Genomic DNA, 22,701 nt, shown 5'->3' with positions numbered 1-22,701 from the left:
GGGGGGCATGGGGGGGGGGGTTTAGCTTTGGAAGAGCAGGGAGGGATCAAGGGGACACCATGTTGGATTCTGGGGATCAGATTGGTAGATTTGTGGGAGTTTTTAACAGCTTCATGTTGGTCACAGGGTAAACAGCCACTGATATGAATTTCCTGCAGTCAGAAAGGATAAATATACTCTGCCACCCCCTGGTCTGGCATGGAATTACCCTTTTTTGTGTGTGACAATGCATATCAGTAACAGACCACCTTACCACTTCTTTTAAACTTGGCTCTTGGAATTATAAGCAGACCACCATTAGAAGATCTGAGGTTACAACTTGAAGTGTAGGGGGACGGCAGTATTTTAAAGTCAATTCTAAGTGACACGAGTAGACAGTGTAACGACGCTAAAACGTGTGTGATGTGCTCAGATCCTGGCTGCTGCATTCTACACTAACTGTAACCGATTGATGTTTTCTTAGGTAGTCCTGTGAGGAGTGCATTACAGTAATCTAGATGACTGAAAACAAAAACGTGAACTAATTTTTTAGCATCTTTTTAAGAGGTCTAACTTTTGCTGTATTTCTTAAGTGAAAAAATGAAGTCCCAGTAATCTGGTTAATTTGTGATTTAAAGGTTAGGTCAGACTCAGTGATAGCCCCTAAATTCTTTACCCCCATCTTAATTTTTAAACCTAAGGGATCAAGTTTATTTCTAATTCCCTTGCTATATCCAAGTTTCCTAGTCACTAAGGTTTCTGTTTTTTCCTACTTTAGTTTGATAACATTTCTCCTCATCCAATCGGAAATACAAGCAAGACATTGGATCAGATAGTCAAGAGTACTCTCGACCTGGTAATGAAGTGAGATCAGTCTCTAAATAGAGAAGAGCGTTTATTATATATTTTCTTTTTATGTTAGCAACAATCCAGAATTTGATGCCAGACTTGTTGGGTTGTCTTGACTGGCTCAGTGACTACAGATCAGTGGCACTCACTCCAATTGTGAAAAAGTGCTTTGACAGACTGGTGCTGGACATGTTAAACAGAATATTCCAGAAACTCATCATCCCGCCAGTTTGCATAACATCACAACTGGTCCAAAGCAGATGCCATATCCCTTGCTCCTAACATTGTGGCACTTCAGGATAATAAAAACTGTTATGCCAGTCACATTACTAGACTACAGCTCAGCTCACCATTTACTTCCTCAGTTTAGGACTCGATGTCACTCTCTGTAACTGGATTGTGGACGCTGCACTTCCTAATCAAAAGACCTAAGCATGTGTGGATTGGCAGCATCACATCCTCCACCCTAACCTTCAACACGGGGTAGTGTACTGAGCTCACCTCTGTACTCCTAGTTCACGTGTGCTTGTGTTGCTAGACTCAGCTACAACTCATTCATTAATTCTGCTAATGGCACCAGCATCATAGGCTTGGTTATCAACAATGATGAGACATCGAGAAAAAGACACATGCAGCGAAGTGGTGCCAGGAAAACAATCTAACCCTCAATGTCAGTAAAACCAAGAAGTCAGTCATAAATGTGAAGAGACAGAAGAGATCTACATCAGAGAGGATGTGGTAAAGATGGGGAACAACCTTCAATCACTTTGAATGCCTGTCACCCATGACCTGCAGTGGACACAGCACATCTCTGCTGTTTTCCTCTATGTCCTCAGATGACTGAAAGAAGCTCACAGTCCACCATTGGCTCTCAAGAACCTCTGCAGGTGCACAGTGGAGTCCACACTCAGTGGCGCCCGCTTAGTCCGGTGTTGTAGGGCACTACAGAGAATGGTGAAGGTGGCACAGATAATGACTGGCACTGAGCTGCCTTCTCTGCAGCACACACAAAGGCAAACATAACAATTAAAGAGCTCAGACATCCTGAACAGCCATTTGTCTAACTCCTGCCTTGTGACCATTGGCACTCGCACCAGCAGATTTAAGGACAGTTTCTACCCACAAGTCAAAGAGAATGGAAACTCAATCCCACTTTCTGAATAGGATTTTAAAGTTACAAATGTTAAAAAAGTTTTCAGTGCAGCTGTTTAGAAAAAGCCTAAGAAGGACAGGAGCAGGACACACACGCTGATGAAATAATTCAGGATTTAAAAACACAGCGTCCATTGTCATTGTCCATGGTGCTGGACTCATCTGAGTGACAGTAAGAATGGCCTGAGGTGGAGCACATGTCCACTCTATTAGATGGTGAAGGTTGTTGGTGTTTTTTTTTTTTTTTTTCAGCAGTCACACATTTTTATCACATCATAAAAAGTGGCAGTTTGGCGTTAAGCTTTATAACACACTGGTGAGGCCTCATCTGAAGTCCAGGGTGGAGTTTTGATCTCCATGCTACAAAAAGGACAAAGCAGCACTAGAAAAGGTCCAGAGAAGAGCAACTAGGCTGGGGATGAGTTATGGGGAAAGATTAAAAGAGCTGAGCCTTTACAGTTTAAGCAAAAGAAGATTAAGATGTGACATGACTGAAGTGTTTAAAATTATGAAGGGAATTAGTGCAGTGGATCGAGACGGTGATTTTAAAATGAGTTCATCAAGAACACAGGGACACAGCTGGGAACTTGTTAAGGGTAAATTTCGCACAAAAATTAGGAAGTTTTTCTTTACACAAAGAACGATAGACACTTGGAATAAGCGACCAAGTAGTGTGGTAGACAGTAAGACTTTAGGACGCTGACTTTATTTTGTAGTTATTAGGTGGCTAGGACTGGTGAGTTTTGTTAGGTTGAATGGCCTGTTCTTGTTAAATATTTGCAGTGTTCTAATGTCTCTGAATGCATAAAAGGTCATCTTTGTATTGTGTAATAATTATAGTTCAGCCTTAGCTTGTCACTCATTCAACAATAAATTTGAACGTCAGAATATTACAACATTTGAATCATTTTGACAACAGAAGGCCCTTCATCCCAACAAGCTCACCAATCCAATCACTTCCAGACCTGAGGAAATTCTCCAATGTGCAAACATTTTGGTAAAATTCTTGTCAAGGGTTTCTACCTGCTCTCTGTAACCTCCTTAAGCACTCAAGGAGATAAATGTTATCTTGTCCTGGTGATTTGTTTGATTTCAGCCTATTTAATCTCAGCAGCACTTCTCCCTCTACAATTTCTAGATCACTAAGTACCTCCTTAGTAGTCCCTGTCATATTTGGAAGGTTGTTGTTTTATTCACACAACAAAACTTCAAAAAAGTACAAGCTGAGTCTTGAAAGTCCACGCTATGTCACTGTTTGTACAGTGTCACTGTCCTTTAGTGTTCCTGATACTCGTCACCTGGGCACAGTAACTGCTAAAGAGGCTAATGGGTCACCCCTCATGGCCATTGATGAAAGGACAGATGCTGTCCATTTGGTGGTGGACTGGACAGCCACGTCTCAGTGTTGAGCTTTTCTCTCCTCGTCCGTCTCTACTCAGGTGTTGGTATGTCAGGGACCTCTAGGGACCACTCTAGCAGCACAGTGTTAGCATTTCTGGGCTGTGGCAGTGGGTGCTACTGGAGTTTACTTTTTGTAAATATGCTCCTTTATTAATGTAATGCTGTCCCTGCAAAACTCTGTTTTATTGTTTCCTTTTATTCTAGTAAAAATATACAGAAAAGGTCACATTTTCAATTTCTCTTTTTACACAGCAGTTGACATTCTCCCTGTCTGGAACTTGCGCAAGGAGATCGGTAAGCAGCATCTTTCATTAAATTTTACAGTTGCACAAACAGTAAAAATATAAATGTTTTAAAATGACAGATTCCTATTTTAAAGTTTTTAAAAGAGTGTATAGTAATCAATATGTCTGCCCAAACATACTTGAAGTTCCCCAAAAAGTTAGGAAGACTGTGTTTGGTTTTAGATGTGGAGAAAATGGATAACAGCCATGGTGCTTCCCCATTAAAGGCCAGCAGGGCACGACCACTGTGATGTTGTGCAAAGCTTCCCTCATTAATTTAACGCACGTTAACATTTCTATTATTTCAACTGGAAGACACTTTTATTCAAAGCACCTTACAAAAGAGGTCAATATAAAGGAGTAAACATCAGTCTGGAGACTGTTAAGGACCATGTGTGACAGGACAAAGTGACAGAATTGATCATCACAAGTGAAGAGCTGTAAAGCAAACAGAACAACACAAGACTTGTTAATCTTAGCTTAGTTACAAGAACTCATCAAAGCCATCATCAGGTAGACGTACTGGACATCCACATGACAAGGGGGGCTTCAAACACTTCTTAAACACACTGAGGGAGTCAGCAGTTGGTATGGAGGTGGGCAGCATATCTCACCAGACAGGAGTTACACATGAAGAGAGTCTGGATTGAGATGTGATGCCAGGCAGAGGTGGCATCACCAGACACCATTTATAAGTAGAGCTGAGTGGTTGAGGAGTGGTCTCCATATACTGTACATAGGTGATGACTACTCTATAGGCAACCATCAGCAATTTCAACTTAATGTGTGCTGTTAGTGGGAGCCAATGTAGAGATCTGTAAAGAGGAGTGGCATGATGTGTGGCTGCATTCTGAATCATCTTCAGTGGCTTGGTGGCACATGCTAGTATCCCTGCCAGCAGAGAGTTGCATTAGAGCAGATATGCCAAGACCAAAGCCTGGACCAGGGATTGTGCTGCCATCCTGTTCCTGGCTCATGGCGGATCTCACTTTATTGGCCTTGCAGCGTTCTTGGTTTCCCCTTTTGGCACACATGGAGCCTGAACTTTCTCGCTTAGCATTGGGTCTTGAAGGTGAGAGCTCGGCATGCCACCATTTTTTAATTGCATGCTTGCACTTCTAGTCTGAGATTTTTCCAGTCAAGGCTATGCACCACAATCTAACAGAGAGGTACAAAAGGTCAGGTAATTTGCTCCACTAAAAGTAAGTGTCAAAAGATAAGGACTAATGACTTTTAATCATAATTTTGTTAACTTCTTGATAGTTTTTACAAAGGTGAAGGGAGCCAATCTTCTTTTCAACAAAAAAGCCCCCTGCCCCAAGTGAAGTACTGAGCTGAATAAAAAGATTTTTAAAATGTCTTTAAATGTAACTATTGAGGGTCTTTATTTCTGGAGCAGACATCAAATAGAGTCTCTTTTAGATAAAGGGGCCCCAGGCAGGAAGTCAATGGAACAATCCTAATGTCTGCAGTTCTAAGAACGTCTGCTTACTAAAACTGCCAGTACTGTCCGCACATTCCTCTGGAGAAACAGTGGCAGAGAAACGGTGAAAATGAATAAGACATTTGTTATTTCTTTCCTTTAACTCTTTGCTCTAAATTTTATTCTAAGATCATGTCCTCCAGGCCATGGGTATACAAAGATTATTATTGAAACTGAACATTTATTCATGATGCCACAACTCACTAGCAAGATCAAAATGCAGAATAAAGCACTTTATGAAACAACTGCCTATTGGGCCGCCATCAACACATTGAACTCTAATTTTAAATTTAGTTTTTGTCAGGTAAACTGTAAAAGTCCCTGGCCACAGTTATCCTTAATTTTAATAACTAAACACATTTTATAAAAAACAATTAATAAATCAAACCACAAAACAGTAAAAGGGAAAAAGATGCAAAGTACAAAATGCAAAATGTAAAAACAAAATAAGAAAAAAAGGCAAAAATGAAACAAAATGTTAATTACTCAAACAAAGATCAATAATGCTAAAGCCAAATTAAAAAGAACAAACCAATAAGTAAAAAATATACAATATAAAATGGTTAAAAACCACAAAACCTTTGGAAAAGTGCAGCGAGAAGCCTGAAGGCAAACCAAGGCTACATCTGGACTAATGTCACTCCGCCAGAGGATCACCTGAATGTTCCTCAGATAGGTCCCTCGTATCAGGTGACTGTATTTGAATTAGGGGCCCACCTTCCACCATCATCACACAATTAGCCAATTAAACTACACAAAGAGGACCAGCTAGAACACAACCGAAGAAGATACACGAAATGGGTTCGCAAAAAGAGAACACCTCAAAAATCTACAAAAGCAGAATACAATTCTTTTCTATGACTCAGGCACCGCCATGAGTGTCAGCTATTCCAGCAACTCCGTGTATGACTTGATATTATTGTGAATTTCCACTTGGGATTAATAAAGTATCTATCTATCTATCTATCTATCTATCTATCTATCTATCTATCTATCTATCTATCTATCTATCTACAAAAAATAATGAAACTGCAAGATTTACAACAGAACACAAGAAAGGTGAAGCTGCTGTGAGCTCAGCCATCTGAGTCCAAGGGCTCCTTTAACTGTTTTGTATTATAGGACAGAAACGACTGACCACTGGGCCCCTCGTTTTAAATGGTCTGTAAGTTTAGTGATCTTCAAAAAGGGACCAAAGATGAATCCTTTAACAGAAATTGTGTTTTTAATCACATCATGGAGCTCAGTTCAAGAGGCTCTCTCTTTATCCGCTCTCCAAATGAATTGTTTTAATTCATTAGCTAATGTCAAAAACAGCATTCAAAGAACAAGGCAAACATTCAAATACAAAACCACAGTCATAGCTTTCCCTAATTATTTATTTTATTAAGCACAATTGTTTTCTAATCCTTACTTTAATAAATGAAACTTCGGACACCACTTAAAACGAGCAGTTTGCTCATATATTATGGCAGCCATGATGCCCCAGTTCTCATGTCACATGTGTCATGTGCCTAGCAACCACATGGTGTCATAACCGTCAAACACACAAGATGGCCAAACCTATAAAATGTAGAAAAACAAAACTGAGGCCTTCAGCCAAACAAATACATAAAACTCAGGAAAGGCAATTCAGAGAGTGACACCCAGGCAAGTTGTGTGTGCAATGGATGCAAAAAACTGTGTAAATTCAACACAATAGACAGGACAGGACAAAACACAAGTACAGTAATGCTCTTCTGTGCAGTTTGAGAGGCTCGACTCTTTTTGTGTTTAAACCTGCTTATTGTTGTTCTTCTGTTTTATTGTGTCAAATCCTTCAGTTTGGTCACATTGTACTAATTAAATATGTGAGTTTTGATTGTAACACTTCCACTGATGACCAGGATCATCACTCAGTGTGTATAAAATTTATCTTCTGTTGGGCTCAACATCAAACCCACTCGGAGTACGTTCAACATAAAGGAGTTGTCATAAGTCATGTTACGTCAGCACTCACCCTTCAGTTGTCTCCATTATTGTCCTTTTATCTTATCTTTGTGCTCAAGATGACTTCTGGCTCGCCACAACCCTTATGTGTAAAAATGGTCAGAGAAAAAGGAGAGGGGAATGAAATGTTTTTAAAGTCCTTAAGGGAAAAACTCCAGTCTCCTCTTTTAGATTTACATGGACTGTCAGGTTTCCTTCTTTCCTTTTTTTTCTCTCATCCTAATGTCTCAATGAGCTCCTTCCTGGTGGGCTGCTAACTCACTACTCAGTTGTCCTGAGGGTCAATGGAATCTAAGATCTGGACATGATTTGTGAAAGATGGACAAGAACACTGAAGGAACTTCCTGGTTATTGTTTGTGTGAACCTGAAATGACAGCCTTTGTGTGAAAAGAGAGGAGACTTTCAGGAATGAGGAATCTGAGAAAACTGATCAAACATGAGCCTCTTGTGACGAGGTGGTAATCAACTTGCAGTAACGCTTGTCTGTTATTTTTTTTTTTTTTCAGAGATGGCACAGCATCCAGGTATGTCCACGCTTTTGTAATTTGTGTTGTTTCTCATTCTCTTAATTCAACTACAGCTTCAACAGTGGACCACCCAGCATGATGATAAAATAAGTGCGGCCCAGTAGGCGTCACAGAGGCCACAGGCAGTTTGGTCAGACTGGGAAAGCCCGCCTGAACTTGTAGGCAATCAGCTGGTGGGCATCAGTTTGCATTTGTCAGCTCAAGTAGGGCAACCACTTGATCTGATTGGGTGTTTGGAGTAAGTGTGGGGGGGGGGGGATTGAAGATTTGGGAAGGGGGCGGAAACTGGCAGAGTGGGGGTGTTGGGCATTTATGATCAAACTTAACAAACTTAACATTAAAGATATGTGTGACAAATAAATGAACTTGTTAAAATGGATAAAACTGAATAAATGGATTTAAAGATGCTGAAAAGCAGATGCCAGTTTGTAGTGCACCCCTCAACTTCTAGCAAGCGTGAAGGTTGCCACCAGATTTACGTAGCAAAGAAGGTGCTATGCTTTTAAAATGAGAGATGGATAGAATCAGGAATATCCCCCCGACACCCAAATATTAACACCCCAGGAAAATACTTATGTAGATTAAACACATCCATCCATCCATTTCCCAACCCGCTGAATCCGAACACAGGGTCACGGGGGTCTGCTGGAGCCAATCCCAGCCAACACAGGGCACAAGGCAGGGAACCAATCCTGGGCAGGGTGCCAACCCACCGCAGGACACACACAAACACCAAGCACACACTAGGGCCAATTTAGAATCGCCAATCCACCTAACCTGCATGTCTTTGGACTGTGGGAGGAAACCGGAGTGCCCGGAGGAAACCCACGCAGACACGGGGAGAACATGCAAACTCCACGCAGGGAGGACCCGGGAATCAAACCCAGGTCCCCAGGTGTCCCAACTGCGAGGCAGCAGCGCTACCCACTGCGCCACCGTGCCGCCCTTAAACACATCCAACAAACAAATACAAATATACATTATTTACTATAATAACTACTTACAGATACGGAAAAGCACAATAATGATAAAAGCACTAATCAAACACCATTAAGTAATATATAAATGTTTTTTATATAAAGACCATCATAAACCATAATCACAAACAGGGCTTTGCATGATATGTTGGCAAGCTCTTGAAACCGTGCTGCTTCATTGAAGGACAGGTGTGGGGCAATGGGGCAAACTGATTGGCAGGATGATGCTTGACCTCTTGCTGCATCCAAATGGTGCCATCTTTTGCCTTTACGCCTGGTGCAGCTGCGTTGTTCTTATATGTGAGTGGACATTTCTTGTGGTGAGGGCTTCTGTTCTCTTTCTCTGATGTAGAACCTTCATCCTTATCTGAGTTCACCTCTGCTATAGCACATCTTTATATGACAACACAGTGTAAGATCAGGGTGAGCATGAACGTGACTGAGAGAATAAAACTGAATTAAAAAACCCGCTAACCTTTACAAGTACCATACATTTACACCGGCTGTTACAGACTCAGATCAAATGTATGTTTTTATTGTATAATAGTAGCAATAAGAGCAGCTCACCACTCAAAACGGAGGAGTCTGGTGTCAAACCGGGGACGTCTTGATTACAAGTCAGCAGTTCTTACCACTGCACCACCCAAGCGGTCATGTCAGAGTTCTACACTAACCCGATTTATTTTCCTTAGGTTATACTCTTGAATAAAAGCGCACTTGTTCTGTTATATTTGTACCTTTTGTGAAAGTGCTTATTTGTTATTTGGACTTCATTCTTCACACATTATACACTTCATGTCTAAATTTTGTTGTTAGTACTAAAACATGAAAAAAGTTTATACTTTAAGTATTTGTTCAACATTTCTTGCATTTCTCACATTTCCTGTCATCCTACTCTTACACAGATCATTGTAGACACAGAACACACATGAAATGCATGTGTTCCAAATAACGAGATATTATTTACCCAACGCAACTCAAGGACCTCACACGCAGATAAAGAAAACTTGAGCTGGGACAACTTTTTGCCCAAGTTAAACTCCAGTGGTGGGGTGATGGGATAGCTGGCTGCTTGCTGCTTGTGCTGATCGACACATTTACAAAACAAAAGATGCTGACAGAGAGGTGCGAAGGGATTTAAGGTGGGCCGGGATTACAAGTTTTTTGTAGGTTTCAGGGATTCTAGTTGTAAATGCTCTGCTTTACAGAAGGCCTCAATTGCAATGAGCACCCCTCATAAACTCCTGCTAGGTGTCCTTTTCACTCAGTTACTCATCAAATGCATTTTGTATTGTAATTAGCATTATAAATACTGTAGAAGAGCCAAACCACACTGCCCTCTAGAGTTTTAGGGACTGCTAATACTTTAACTGATCATTCTTGACTCTTCTCATAGTCGTCATATCAGACAGCTGTAAGCCTTTTTTATCTCACTAATATGTCATTCTTGTGCTAAAAGTACATTTCTGGCTTCAAATTAAACAAATGGGCTCCATGTAATCCCCCAGTAAAAACAGAAGCTTCCTCCTCTCTTGCCTTCAGGTTGGTCACTTTTTCGTCATTGTTCTCACTGTTCTTCTCAGGATACATTTTTTCTTGGTCATTCTGGCCTACCTATCCACTCTACTAACTGTAACTGTCATTGTATGTCACCTAAATTTGCTGGTGATGCTTTGATGTGAGGTGGCCTATACTGTCCCCTAGAGTAATGGTGTGTGCATATATCTCACATTCTGGGAACTCACAGTGATGTTGTTCATTTTACTGATGTGATTTATTGTCGTTTTATAATCAGCACTCAGGACAACAAAGTCAGCCGACAGTTTAGACCATGATGGGCTCTTAATGATCTGGTGGTCATGTGATGACAATCCCTTAAATCTACCAAGAAATTTTAATACAAATGAAAGCCTTTAAAATAAATAGTTGACCATTTCCATGGTGGATTTGAACTCAAATACAAATTCTGCCCGAGTAGCAACTCTTTGCCTGTGATAAACTAGAGGCAATGGAGGAGATGTGTCAGCCATAGTGGTACCAGTGTAATGAACAAAGGACCAACAACAAGGACAGCACAGCAGTGGACAAGAAGAGGTGAGAGGAGCAACAGGGCAGCTTGAGACTGAAATGTTTTCATTCATTCAGCTGAGGGGTCCACTTCAGCAGCTTTTATCACAACATGGATAGAACAGTTGAGTCCAAGAAGGAGTTGGGATTGATCCGCATTTACTTGATCATTGACAGGTGTACCAGACTGACTTTTGATCCCCTGATGTCCACAGCTCCTTCTTCACTCTCCTTGTTTCTTTCCTCACTGCAGCGTTGACTCTGAAGTTTTCTAAAGTTATTAATGGATTCTCTCATGAAGATCTCCTCAAGATCACAGAGTACTACAAGCCTCAGCTGGCCTACGTGATGAACTTCGACATCAGCAGCGTCCTGCAGCTCCTGGTCACCAAGCGCATCCTCACCAATGATGAAGTAAAGGTAGGCTGTCTTCCTGTTACTGGTTTATAATGGTCTTTGGGCCTTTCTCATTATACGTTTTTATTGACATTCCTGGAGATTAGATGGGTGGCAGCAGATGTGAATTTAAATGACTCATGGAGGCACCATTGACTCTTTATAGATAGTGAGGACTGACAATAAAGGAGATGTGCAGGCCTGTGTAGACATCACACTTGGGAAGTAAAGTCACAACAAACGGTGGCTTCATGAAGCAGGCAGAGGGGAGATGTTCAAGGACTAAAGTACAGGTTGTAAGCCTAAGAATATAAGACAAGTTTAGACAAAAGAAGGCCATTTAGGTCAACATGGCTCATCAAGCCCAAGTCATTTAACCTTCTGGAGGGTCCCAAAGACCTGTCATCTAACACACTGCTTAGTGACTCACATGATGTTGTCTGTGGTCAAAACGTCCACATGTTTCTGGGAAATTCACCATAAATGGTTTTCAATGGCATTCTAGTTGAACAACTTATGTTAAAGAAAAAGCTGCTGTCCACCAAACTTAGTCCCTTCTGTAGCTGCGTTTTCCCAAAGTTTTCAAAGTTCAGCAGCTCTACTGGGTTTCAACAAAAGCCTGATGCGCAGAAATGATTCCACAGACAAAATATCTTCGTTTTTGTAAAGTTTAGTTAAGTTTCAAAGTAAAACAGTTCACACAAAAAAGAAAATTAAAATAGCAAAAAAAAGGGAAAAATTATAATAAGAAAAATGTAGTTCTAAGCTTAATCTTGTTACATCTAAAATCGTTACTAAACACTTATAATTTCTGAACCATTTCAAAGCGGTCAGAAAACTGTATGCTTATCCCATTTCTAACTTGAAATGGGTCTTTCAAGTCCCTGTTTACTGGGACCTGTTCTAAACACAACTAGATCTATTATCACACCGTTTCTCAGTTATAGCAAGAAGGTTCTATCTCTTACTAACTTATAGGGGGAAAAGAGCATACCATTGTCTATGACTATGGAAGAAATTATATTCTATTCAAATAAAGCAAACTTTAATATGAGTTTAACTCAAAACTTTAACTTTCTAAGGTTGGCTCTTACACCTTCATCATTTTAAGCACTTTCATGATGTCACCTCTTAATCTCTATCTGGTTCAACTAAAGAGATTCAGCTCAGCATCCCATGAGCCTTATACAGTAAGTCACTTGTGTAATATTTCATGCCACATGTGTGACACTTTCAACAGTAAGTTACATTACACTTCATCTGACCACATCCTCTCCTCGGCCCTGTGCTCTTCTGTATCTCCAGGCTTCCCCTTGGCCTTGTCATTTGTAGCTTAGGACTTGGTTGTCATTTTTATGCAGGTGACACTCAAATCTGTTTCAGTGTTAAAAATGAAAGTTCATCAAGGCTTTCTCTGCTCACAACTTGCCTCAGTGAAATGAAAACCTGGATGGAATTTAACTCTTTACAATGAAACTGTAACAAAATTGAAGTCCTTCTACCAGGCACTAAATCTCAGATGATGAACATGTGCTCCTTCTCAATCACCCTTGGTGATGACGCCATCAGATCTTCTTCATCTGCTGGGAGTCTTGGTGTCCTTTTTGTTTGCTCCCTTTCTTATTCCACCCACATAAACCACATTATATAACTTTCCAACTTCCACCTCTGTCATGTATACCATGTTCACTCATTTCTCTCTTCTTCTCATGCTGAGACACTCATTATCACACATCGACTTCTGAAACTCCCAACTCTTAGGTGCCCCTTCTAATCTGTTATCACAACTCCAATTGATTCAAAACTCTCTTGGCAAAGTCCTGACACAGACTACAACAACAAGCACATCACAGCCATCTTGCGGCACCTTCAATGGCTCCCTGTGTCTTACAGGACTGAATATTAAATTCTATCAATCCATTCTAATAAAAGGATAAGTGTCTTTGTGTCTGTCTGTGTGTCTGTCCAGTTGGCATGTCCCCATCATTCTAAAAGACGGCGCATCACAAATAATTTTGGTAATAAATTGCATTGCTTTTGTCATTCCAACAGATGGCGCATCACATATTTTAACACTCCTGAATCACATACCAAATGGCATATGACAGAGATATACACCTTGCATTGTGCACTCCAAACATTAACGCTGAGGTCTGCATTAATTACTTACATGTTTTAGACGGTTTGCACAGCTCATAACCTATAAAGCTTTAAATGGGCTTGTGCCCCATCACTAGGCTCTTGTCTGCCCACTAAAGTCCACTTGTTGTACCCCCACACTAATCTGCACTCTGTGGGTGACAAAGTCTTCAGCTTTATACTGACTGGACTATGGAAGATCCTCCCTAAATTAGTGAGCACATGACAGCATTCATTCTTTAACAAAACAGCTTCAAACATATTTGTTCAGGAAGGCATTTATCATTGAAATATGGAGATGGGGCACCTCGTGTATAAATATAGGGTACATAGTGAATGGTGACCCCTGTATATTATAAGGATTGTCTTTGAATAAAAAGAAAGAAAAAAGAACAATAGGCTGTGCATCAGCGTTACTCCATTGATAAAGTCCTCTCTGGTGGGAGTCCACTGTCTGCTGGCTTCTTGGTGGTGTTGGTTCTTATGGGGTCTTTGATAGGAAGAGGCGGGGTTATGAGCAGAAGAGGAAGTGACATCACAGCTCTTTGTGCTGTCAATCTTCTGTCCTGAGGATGGGAAAGGGAAAATTATGAGAATGACAGCGCCACCTTACAGCTCAGAGTGGAATTACCATTGTTAAGTGAGCCCTGAGACTGTGACAGTGGTTAGTTGACTGGTGTCTAATAATTAGCTTAGAATAACTTTAGGTTTCCAATAGGGAGACTAAGGCTAATTTGTCAGTTGTCCATATTTGAATGGTATACCCTTACAAATAATAGCCATTAAGCCACAGTATAAAAGGAAGCCCTTCTGTTGGTGTGAGGCAAAAATTAAATGGCTTTTGAGAGAGGCAGATGAGGCCATTGAAATGGGAGAAAGACACGCAGCTTTTAATAGGAGAAAGAGAGAGCAAGCACAGGCCATTCTGAAGGTGCACTGAAACAGCATGATGTCTGAGTTCAAAAGTGCAGCGCCAACGAAAAAGAGGAGAAGTTGTTGTGCCTTGAAGGTGGTACAGACTTATAAAGAACACCTCAGTTGGCTTAAGAAGAAAAAACTCTTTAAATTACGTGGACATCTCTATACTGAACCAAAACTTGCTTTTATTGACATTGATTTGATCTACGAAATAAGAGGAAGGATCCAGTGGCCAAGGCCTCAGGCGTCACAAATGGTGGCAGCGGTGCCACAGTCCATTCTTTGGTTGGTCGTCTTGTAGTTTGTATGCTGATGATGGACAAGGCAAGTGAGGAGACCAGAGCAGGGTTGAAGCATGCAAATGGGTGCTAAGATTATTAACAACAATGTCATTGTGCAAAAGGTACAAATAGATAAATCCATAATGAATAATGAAATAAATAAATATGTTCTTAAAAACAAAAGGTTATCCAGTTATAAAAACAATAAATAAAAGCACATTAAAAACCACAGGAGAAATGTCCAAACAGTTCTTTGCAGAGCAGCAGCCCATCCGGCAAACTCCATACAGTCTGTGGATGAGGCCTCGTCACATCACGGCCACTCACCCGATGAACCCACCGGCCACTCATTGCTTTCCTCATCCACTCCTTCCTCACATCTTTACCGCCATTTTTACAAGTTTGCAGTCTCCCTCCAATGTCCACCTGCCTTCCTTACACCACATTGGCATCCTAGGTATTTCCATCGTACTCACACTCCTGGGCTGTTGCTCTTCATCACCTCAGTGGTCTGAACCCGATCCCCGCTCATCACTGCAGCAGACCTGTGATGACACTGCTCCTTCTGAAGGCACATCTGTATCATTACATCATACTTGCTTTCATCCTGATCTTCTTTGTCTCCCTCTTCATTGAAAACTGTAAGTCTGCTCCACTGACAGACTGAGGAGATCGTTCCTCCCCAACACTATGCGACTCTTCAGTTCCACCCGGGGGGGTAAATGTTAACATTATACAAAGTAATTGTCTGTTATACCTGCATTGTCATCACTCTTTAATTTAATATTGTTTTTTATCAGTATGCTGCTGCTGGAGTATGGGAATTTCCCCTTGGGATTAATAAAGTATCTATCTATCTATCTATCTATCTATCTATCTATCTATCTATCTATCTATCTATCTATCTATCTATCTATCTATCTATCTATCTATCTATCTATCTATCTATCTATCAAACCCGAACGTCAAGGCCCAATACGCAAAATAAAAGTCAAATTTAAACAAAAACAAGAAAACCTTCTTATACTAAATAAGATTCTTTTTGTGTTTCCAAATGGCATGTCTTCTCAGTCCTGGCATTAGCTACAACAAACAGCTCCACTCATTTTAAAAAATAACCCACCACACCAACTAGAAAGTCTTCCTGTGCCTACTTACTGGCAGTGGCCCACCAGGCTGACACCAGTCATTCCTCCAGAGTCCTGAGCTGTGCTGGATTGCAGTAAACCAGCTGTTGAACCAGGGAGGGTTTTAACAGATGAGGTGGTCTTTTACACGATTCCACACTCTTTTGATGGTAGACCAACAGGCAACATCTAAAATCTTCTTCATGGTTTTGAATCTCCACAGATAATCAGTCAAAGGTGTATCATGAAAATATTTCAGGAACTCACAGATGATGGCCTCAGAGACAACAAGTTGAAAACAATCACCCTGTAATTTATCTGGAATATACCGGTCTAATACTCCCTGGAGTTCCTTAAAAAGAATACGACACGTCCTTTCACCCAAGTGCTCCTTCATCCTAACACACAGAGGGCTATGAGCCTGGACCTTAGCAATGGCCTGTAAGTCCAAAGTGAGGTCACTTCTCTGACTTGTTACTGGGGTGATGCTGGGTGCTTCAGATGGCTCCACTAACCAGGACAACGCATCAAACACCACATTTCCACATCCCTTTCAATGGCGCACCTGGAAAGTAAATTATTGTACTCTTAAAACCCACCTGGTTAATTGGGAGGATGTCTTTGGGCAAATAAAAGCCCATGTCAGAGCACAAGGTCAGTGATAACATCATACATGGTTCCCTCTAAACACTTATACTCACTTGTCAAATAATTCTTCTCCAGAGACCATTGAGATCATGAAACACAACCGATTACCTTGTCTTGTTTGTCCTCGCACTGCATTAGCTCAGCCCCCTAGCTTGAGGTCAATAGCATCGGTTCGGATCTCGAAGAAGAGCTGAAGATCTGGCTGGGCGAGTGTAGGTGGATTTTATTACAAGGTTCTTAAGCTTCTAGAAAGCCTTCTGACATGACTGAGACCAGTGCCAGGGGCCACGTTTTCTGATAGGTTGGTACAAAGGGGTCACAATGTCAGTCAAACAGGGAGTACATTTGTGGAGCCATTCCACCATTCCCAAAAAATGCTGTAATGTTTTACCTCAGAAGCTTTGGATCAGAAGCTTTGGATGGCCTCCACCTTCTCCATGTCCACATGAACCCCTGCATCAGACACCACATGCTCCAGGAAAATAAGCTGGTTTTTTAGGAAACAACATTTTTCCATATTACTAGAAAAAGTGCGCCCATTCCACAATAGAGAAAGCCAAGTCGAGGGCTCACAAGTGTTGGTGCAGATTTGGAGAATAAAATGATGATATCATCTACTGTATATACATAACAGAATCCCCTCAAAACCTGTCCCATTAATCTTGTGGTCCCTGAATTGTTAATTGAAAGAGCATCACACAGAAATGGAAGAATCCCTGACATTTTTTCTATGCTATTCTCATCCATGTGTATCCAGATCCAGGATCCAACATCTTTATTGTAAATCCAGAGAGCTAAAAATCAGGACTCCAGGCATGGATTCTCAAACATCATGTATCAAAGACACGGCGTAGACATCAAGGGGTGTTTTAGCATTTAATACACTTAGTCTGCACAAAACCTATAAAGGCCATCAGGCCTTGGGATTAGAACTACAGGTGACTACAACACTGAGGAAGAAGATCTCAGAATGCCTTCCTTTTACACATTAGTCACACTGTATGTTATGATTTGATTTTTCTTGGGAGAAACTCTCTGTGCTGTTTTTCTGACAGGTTTCCAGGTTATGTGTAATACCCCTTAGTTCAGTTAGGTAGCATGAAAATCATCACTGATTCACATAAATGACAATCAGTGCTGATATACGTTACAATGAAAAAGATTTGGGAACAACATTAAGCCCTAAATTACCCCGAGCACAACACCCCAGAAACGTAACACAATCGCCACAATAATCTTACGAGAAGCAGAAATGTACTGAAGGACAAAATGCAATTTCCTTGCGTGAAAACAAAATGTCGCTTACAGTCTTTTTTTACAGATACATCATTAACAAACACAAGGAAAGCAGAGATAGAAATATCGAGAATATGAAAACACAGTTCCTCATTATCAATGAACTGGAAGTGACTCTGATGTCACAAGTCCCCAGCAAAAGTATTTAGTCACTTGCCCACCAGAGAGTCTAAGAGAGGCTTTAGTATTTGTGTCCAAAGATGTACCTCTTAAAAAGAAATTAAAAAGAAATGAAAAATGTCCTCCTCTCACATCTTCCTCACCTTCAATGCACTCCCATATTTTCAGGCCACTTTGATTTCATTATGGACTCGTGTAAATGAAGCTCCTCACTGACTACTTGACTCCTTTCCACCATCCACTTCCTAGTTATCCTTAGATTTTCCACCAATCAGCTCGCACAGGACATTTTCCATGTAATATATAATAATTAAAGGGCAGAGGCAGCCAGACTATAAACCCAGGGGATCTCATACAGAAACATTCATCAGGCAGACCTTATTAGTGAGACAGTTAGCTACAATTTTACCCAATAAATAACATTTCTGTTTTTATGAATTGAGAGACAAGTCGCTCTCATCCATCTACTCATTTAACTCACTGACACAACTCATGAAGGACACCATAGGAGAAATGTCATTTGGTCTAAAAGAAAGGTACAGCTAAGTATCATCTGCATATGAGTGACAATGAATGTGATGTTCTCTAATGAGAGTTCCCAGTAAAGGTGCGAGTACTGAGCCCTGCGGGACACCATATTTAGTTTAATGTGACACCGCTAAGTGACTGTCTCAGGGTGACACAAGCTGTGATCTGACTGTCTCTGCTGTTTGTGGTACAGTCGACTTCTTCACACACCGTGGGCACTGAAAACCACAACACAGTCCTTGTTACAAATTCCACACCTCCGATCTTCAGCTCCCATTCTAAACCCACCCTACGTTTATATCAATTAGGGGGCTGCACCCTCCCATATAATTTATTATTTCAATCAACATTTTGCTGAAGGTTAATAAACTTCACTCTTTACAATAATAATAATGCAGCCTTCAGGTAGTTTAAGTGTAACGTAATTCTGAGGACATATTTGTTCACTCTCTGCTTATAGAGTAACTTCATTTTCTGAACACTTTATTGTGTTGTAGATTTCATTTTAAGTGGATAATCTCGCCAACCCAGAATGACAAAGTGAAATCACATTTTCATAAAATTCTTCAAATTTACTAAACATCACAACTGAAATCTCTTATTCGTAGAAGTATTCAGAGCCTTTGCTGTGGCACTCCAGATTACACTCGGCCATCGTGTTTGCTTTAATTCTTCTTGTGATGTGTTGAGAACTTGATAGGAGTCCACTGTGACAAAGTGACTGGACAACATTTAGAAAGGCAAATGTACCTGTGTGTAGAAGGACTTCAATTCACACTGTATGTCAGGACAAAAACCAAACTACAGAACTCCATGTAGTGTTCTGCAATCAAATGCTGGTGAGGCAGATGTCAGGACAAGGGGATAACAGCACACCTAAAGCTTTGAACATTCCCAGAGCACAGTGGCCATTGAAAATAGAGAAATGGAAGATGTTTGAAGCCACCAGGAGTTGGTCATCCAGCAAAACTGAATAAGCAGGCAAGCAGGTGATCAAGAACCCAATAGTCACTCTAATAGAACTTGAGAAGTTCTCTGCTGAAATGGGAGACCAGTCACTGCTAATCATCAGCCAAGGGTAGACATGGTGGTGGGGCAACATGCTATGGGAAGCAGGAACAGGGAAACTGGTTAGAATTGAGGAAGGGATAAGTAAAGCCAAATACAGAGAGGGTCTTGAATAAATCTGCTACAAAATGCACACAACCTCCGACTGGGGTGATGGTTCAATGACCCAAACCAGCCAAGGCAACGCTGGAGTGGCCCAGCCAAAGGTCAGGCTAAACCCATAGGGCAAATGTGCAGAGACCTGAAGATGGCAGATTAATGACGCTCCACATCCAGTCTAACACAGCTTGAGGGGATCTGCCGGGACGAATGGAATCAACAGCCCAAATCTGGGTGAACAAAGCTTATAGAGACTTACCAAGAAGACTCAAAACTGGAATTGCTGCCAAAGGGTTTCCACAAAGTACTGAATTAAGGGTCTGAACTTTTACTTTTACTTTGCTAGTATGGGCTATTGTGTGTAGAACTGCAGGCAAAAATAGGCAAATTTCTCCATTTAAAATGAAATATGCAACCCAAAAAAGTGTGCAGAAAGTGAAGCGTCTGAAAACTTTCTGAATCGACTGTATGTAATTGCTTTCCATTCATTTCCACGTACAAGACCTTTTTATTATTTATTTTTTGACTTTTATATTTAACTTACCGAAAGTAGCAGAAATCTTCTGGTGCACAAGCAGCTTCCAAGTGTAGCTTCTCTACAAGTGTTTGACAACAACAACAACATTTATTTCTATAGCATATTTTCATATAAATGATTGAGCTCAAAGTACTTTATGAGATGAAAAAAGAAAGAAAGAATATATATATATGGGCGGCACGGTGGCGCAGTGGGTAGCGCTGCTGCCTCGCAGTTGGGAGACCTAGGGACCTGGGTTCGCTTCCCGGGTCCTCCCTGCGTGGAGTTTGCATGTTCTCCGCGTGTCTCCGTGGGTTTCCTCCGGGCGCTCCGGTTTCCTCCCACAGTCCAAAGACATGCAGGTTAGGTGGACTGGCGATTCTAAATTGGCCCTAGTGTGTGCTTGGTCTGTGGGTGTGTTTGTGTGTGTGTCCTGCGGTGGGTTGGCATACTGCCTGGGATTGGTTCCTGCCTTGTGCCCTGTGTTCGGTGGGATTGGCTCCAGCAGACCCCTGTGACTCTGTGTTTGGATTCAGTGGGTTGGAAAATGGATGGATGGATGGATATATTAGGCCAGGGGTGGGCAAAGTCATTCCTGGAGGGCTGCAGTGGCCGCGGGTTTTTGTTCCATCCCAGTTGCTTAATTAGAAAACAATCCTTGCCATTAATTACATTTCATGGCTTGTTAGTGCTTTAACTCTGCTATGTCAAGTCATTCTCATATCCTAGATATTTTTTCCATTCTAAGGATATCATCCAAATACTTTGAAGTGTAAAACGGATGGGTAACTCTCAATCCTTCACTTTTTTGTCTTCTCTTTCCTTCCAAGTATTTAATTAGACCAAATAGTGCACGATAAATACACACAGGTGTAAAGGGTAACAAGCAAAATGGATAACTGCTGCTTTCTTTTGTCATTTGCATCTTATTGCTAATAAGGAGCAATTAAAAACCAAGAACGCAGCTGTTTAAGACTTAAATAAGCAATAAGCGTTCAAAATCTTAATGAGGGAGATAACTAAAATGAAGCAGAAGTGTTTCTAGAGCAATAAGTGCTTCTTATTAAGCAATTGGGTTGGAACAAAAACCTGCAGCCACTGTGGCCCTCCAGGAATGACTTTGCCCACCCCTGTATTAGGCAATACTAATTAACAAAGAATAAAGTAAGGTCCAGCAGAGAAAGTAGGAGTTAGTAGGGATTTTGGAGCCACAAAAAAAAGAGAATTAAATGCATGTACAGGATATCAGAGTTGCACTAAAATGAAGCTATGAGAAAGTCATGTTACAATAAAGCGTTTTTAGCAGTTTTTTAAAATTCTCCACTGTATTAGCCTGGTGGATTTCTATCGGTCAGCTATTCCAGATTTTAGGTGCATAACAGCAGAAGGCCGCCTCACCACTTCTTTTAAGTTTAGCTCTTGGAATTCTAAGCAGACACTCATTTGAAGATCTAAGGTTACAATTTGGAGAGTAAGGTGACAGACATTCTGAAATATAAGATGGAGAAGATTATTGAAGGCTTTGTAAACCATCAGCAGCATTTTAAAGTCAATTCTAAATGGCACATGTAACCAGTGTAGTGACACTCACAACTGAAGAGATGTGCTTGGATTTTCTTTTCCTAGTTAAGATTCTAGCAGCTCCATTCTGCACTCGTTGCAGTCAATTGATGTGTTTTTTGGGTGGTCCTGAGAGGAGTGCATTACAGTAATCTAGTCGACTGAAAACAAAAGAGTAAATTAATTTTTCAGCATCTTGCAAAGTTACAAGAGATCTAATTTTTGCTATATTTCTTAAGTGAAAAAATGCTGTCCTAGTAATATGATTAACATACGATTTAAAATTCAGGTCAAGGTCAATAGTTACCCTTAAATTCTTTAATAATAATAATAATAATAATTCATTACATTTATATAGCGCTTTTCTCAGTACTCAAAGCGCTATCCACACAGGGAGGAACCGGGAAGCGAACCCACAATCTTCCACAGTCTCAAGCCTACTGGATCAAGTTTATTTCTAATATCCTCATAATTTCTATTTTTGGCAATCACTAAGATTTCCAATTTTCCAATCACTAAGATTTCCTATTGTGGACCCAGGAGACAGCCTTGTGGACCACCATATAGAATATCACTTGTCTTTGAAGTATAATCACCACAACTAACAAAGAATTTTCTCCCTGCCAGGTAGGATTCAAACCAATTTAAGACCCTGCCAGAGAGGCCCACCCATTGACTAAGGCGATTCTTAAGAATATTATGATCAATGGTGTCAAATGCGGCACTCAGATCTAAGAGGATGAGAACAGATAAATGGCCTCTGTCTGCATTTACCCGCAAGTCATTTACTACTTTAATGAGTGCAGTTTCTGTGCTGTGATTTGTTCTAAAACTTGACTGAAACTTATCAAGAATAGCAGGTTTATTGAGGTGCTCATTTAACTGCATAATGACTGCCTTCTTTAGGCTTTTACTTAAGAAAGGCAGGTTAGAGATGGGTCTAACATTTTCAAGAGCAGAGGGGTCAAGGTTATTTTTCTTAAGTAGGGGTTTAACTACCGCAGTCTTAAGACAGTCTGGGAAGACCCCCGTATCTAATGACGAATTTACTATGTCAAGAACATTATCAATTAGCACGCCCGATACTTCTTTGAAAAAACTTGTTGGTATTGGGTCAAGGGCACAGGTGGAGGGTTTCATTTGAGAAATTATTTTATATAAATCAGGTAAATCTATTCTGGTGAAAGAGTTTAATTTGTTTATACAGTAATGGAGTACTGGGGTTTAGGAGGATCTATGTTGTTGTATTCTGTTATTTTAGCCTTTGATATCTCATAGTGGATAGTTAGTTTAGT

General features: G+C 40.7%; 4 protein-coding genes across 8 annotated transcripts in view; 1 reads left to right on the top strand and 3 right to left on the bottom strand.

The window, feature by feature from the left end:
- The window catches only part of LOC114643553 (protein NLRC5-like), a 5,922,889-nt gene that overhangs the window by 183,494 nt on the left and 5,716,694 nt on the right, over positions 1–22,701 (bottom strand). The gene's annotated exons all lie outside the window — the stretch shown is intronic.
- Positions 1–22,701, bottom strand: part of LOC114643557 (NACHT, LRR and PYD domains-containing protein 3-like) — a 1,908,976-nt gene that overhangs the window by 301,402 nt on the left and 1,584,873 nt on the right. The gene's annotated exons all lie outside the window — the stretch shown is intronic.
- LOC114642226 (E3 ubiquitin-protein ligase TRIM16-like) overlaps positions 1–22,701 on the bottom strand; it is a 773,543-nt gene that overhangs the window by 235,679 nt on the left and 515,163 nt on the right. The gene's annotated exons all lie outside the window — the stretch shown is intronic.
- LOC114641943 (NACHT, LRR and PYD domains-containing protein 3-like) overlaps positions 1–22,701 on the top strand; it is a 476,010-nt gene that overhangs the window by 44,854 nt on the left and 408,455 nt on the right. The window contains exons 7-9 of the mRNA XM_051925775.1: positions 3,634–3,675; positions 7,645–7,662; positions 10,963–11,129. Coding sequence (XP_051781735.1) covers positions 3,634–3,675; positions 7,645–7,662; positions 10,963–11,129 — 227 coding nt within the window. The remainder of the gene's footprint in view (positions 1–3,633; positions 3,676–7,644; positions 7,663–10,962; positions 11,130–22,701) is intronic.

Source organism: Erpetoichthys calabaricus, chromosome 4, assembly GCF_900747795.2.
Source record: "Erpetoichthys calabaricus chromosome 4, fErpCal1.3, whole genome shotgun sequence".
In the NCBI taxonomy this organism is placed as follows: Eukaryota; Metazoa; Chordata; class Cladistia; order Polypteriformes; family Polypteridae; genus Erpetoichthys; species Erpetoichthys calabaricus.
This window is presented reverse-complemented; position numbering and strand designations above follow the sequence as displayed.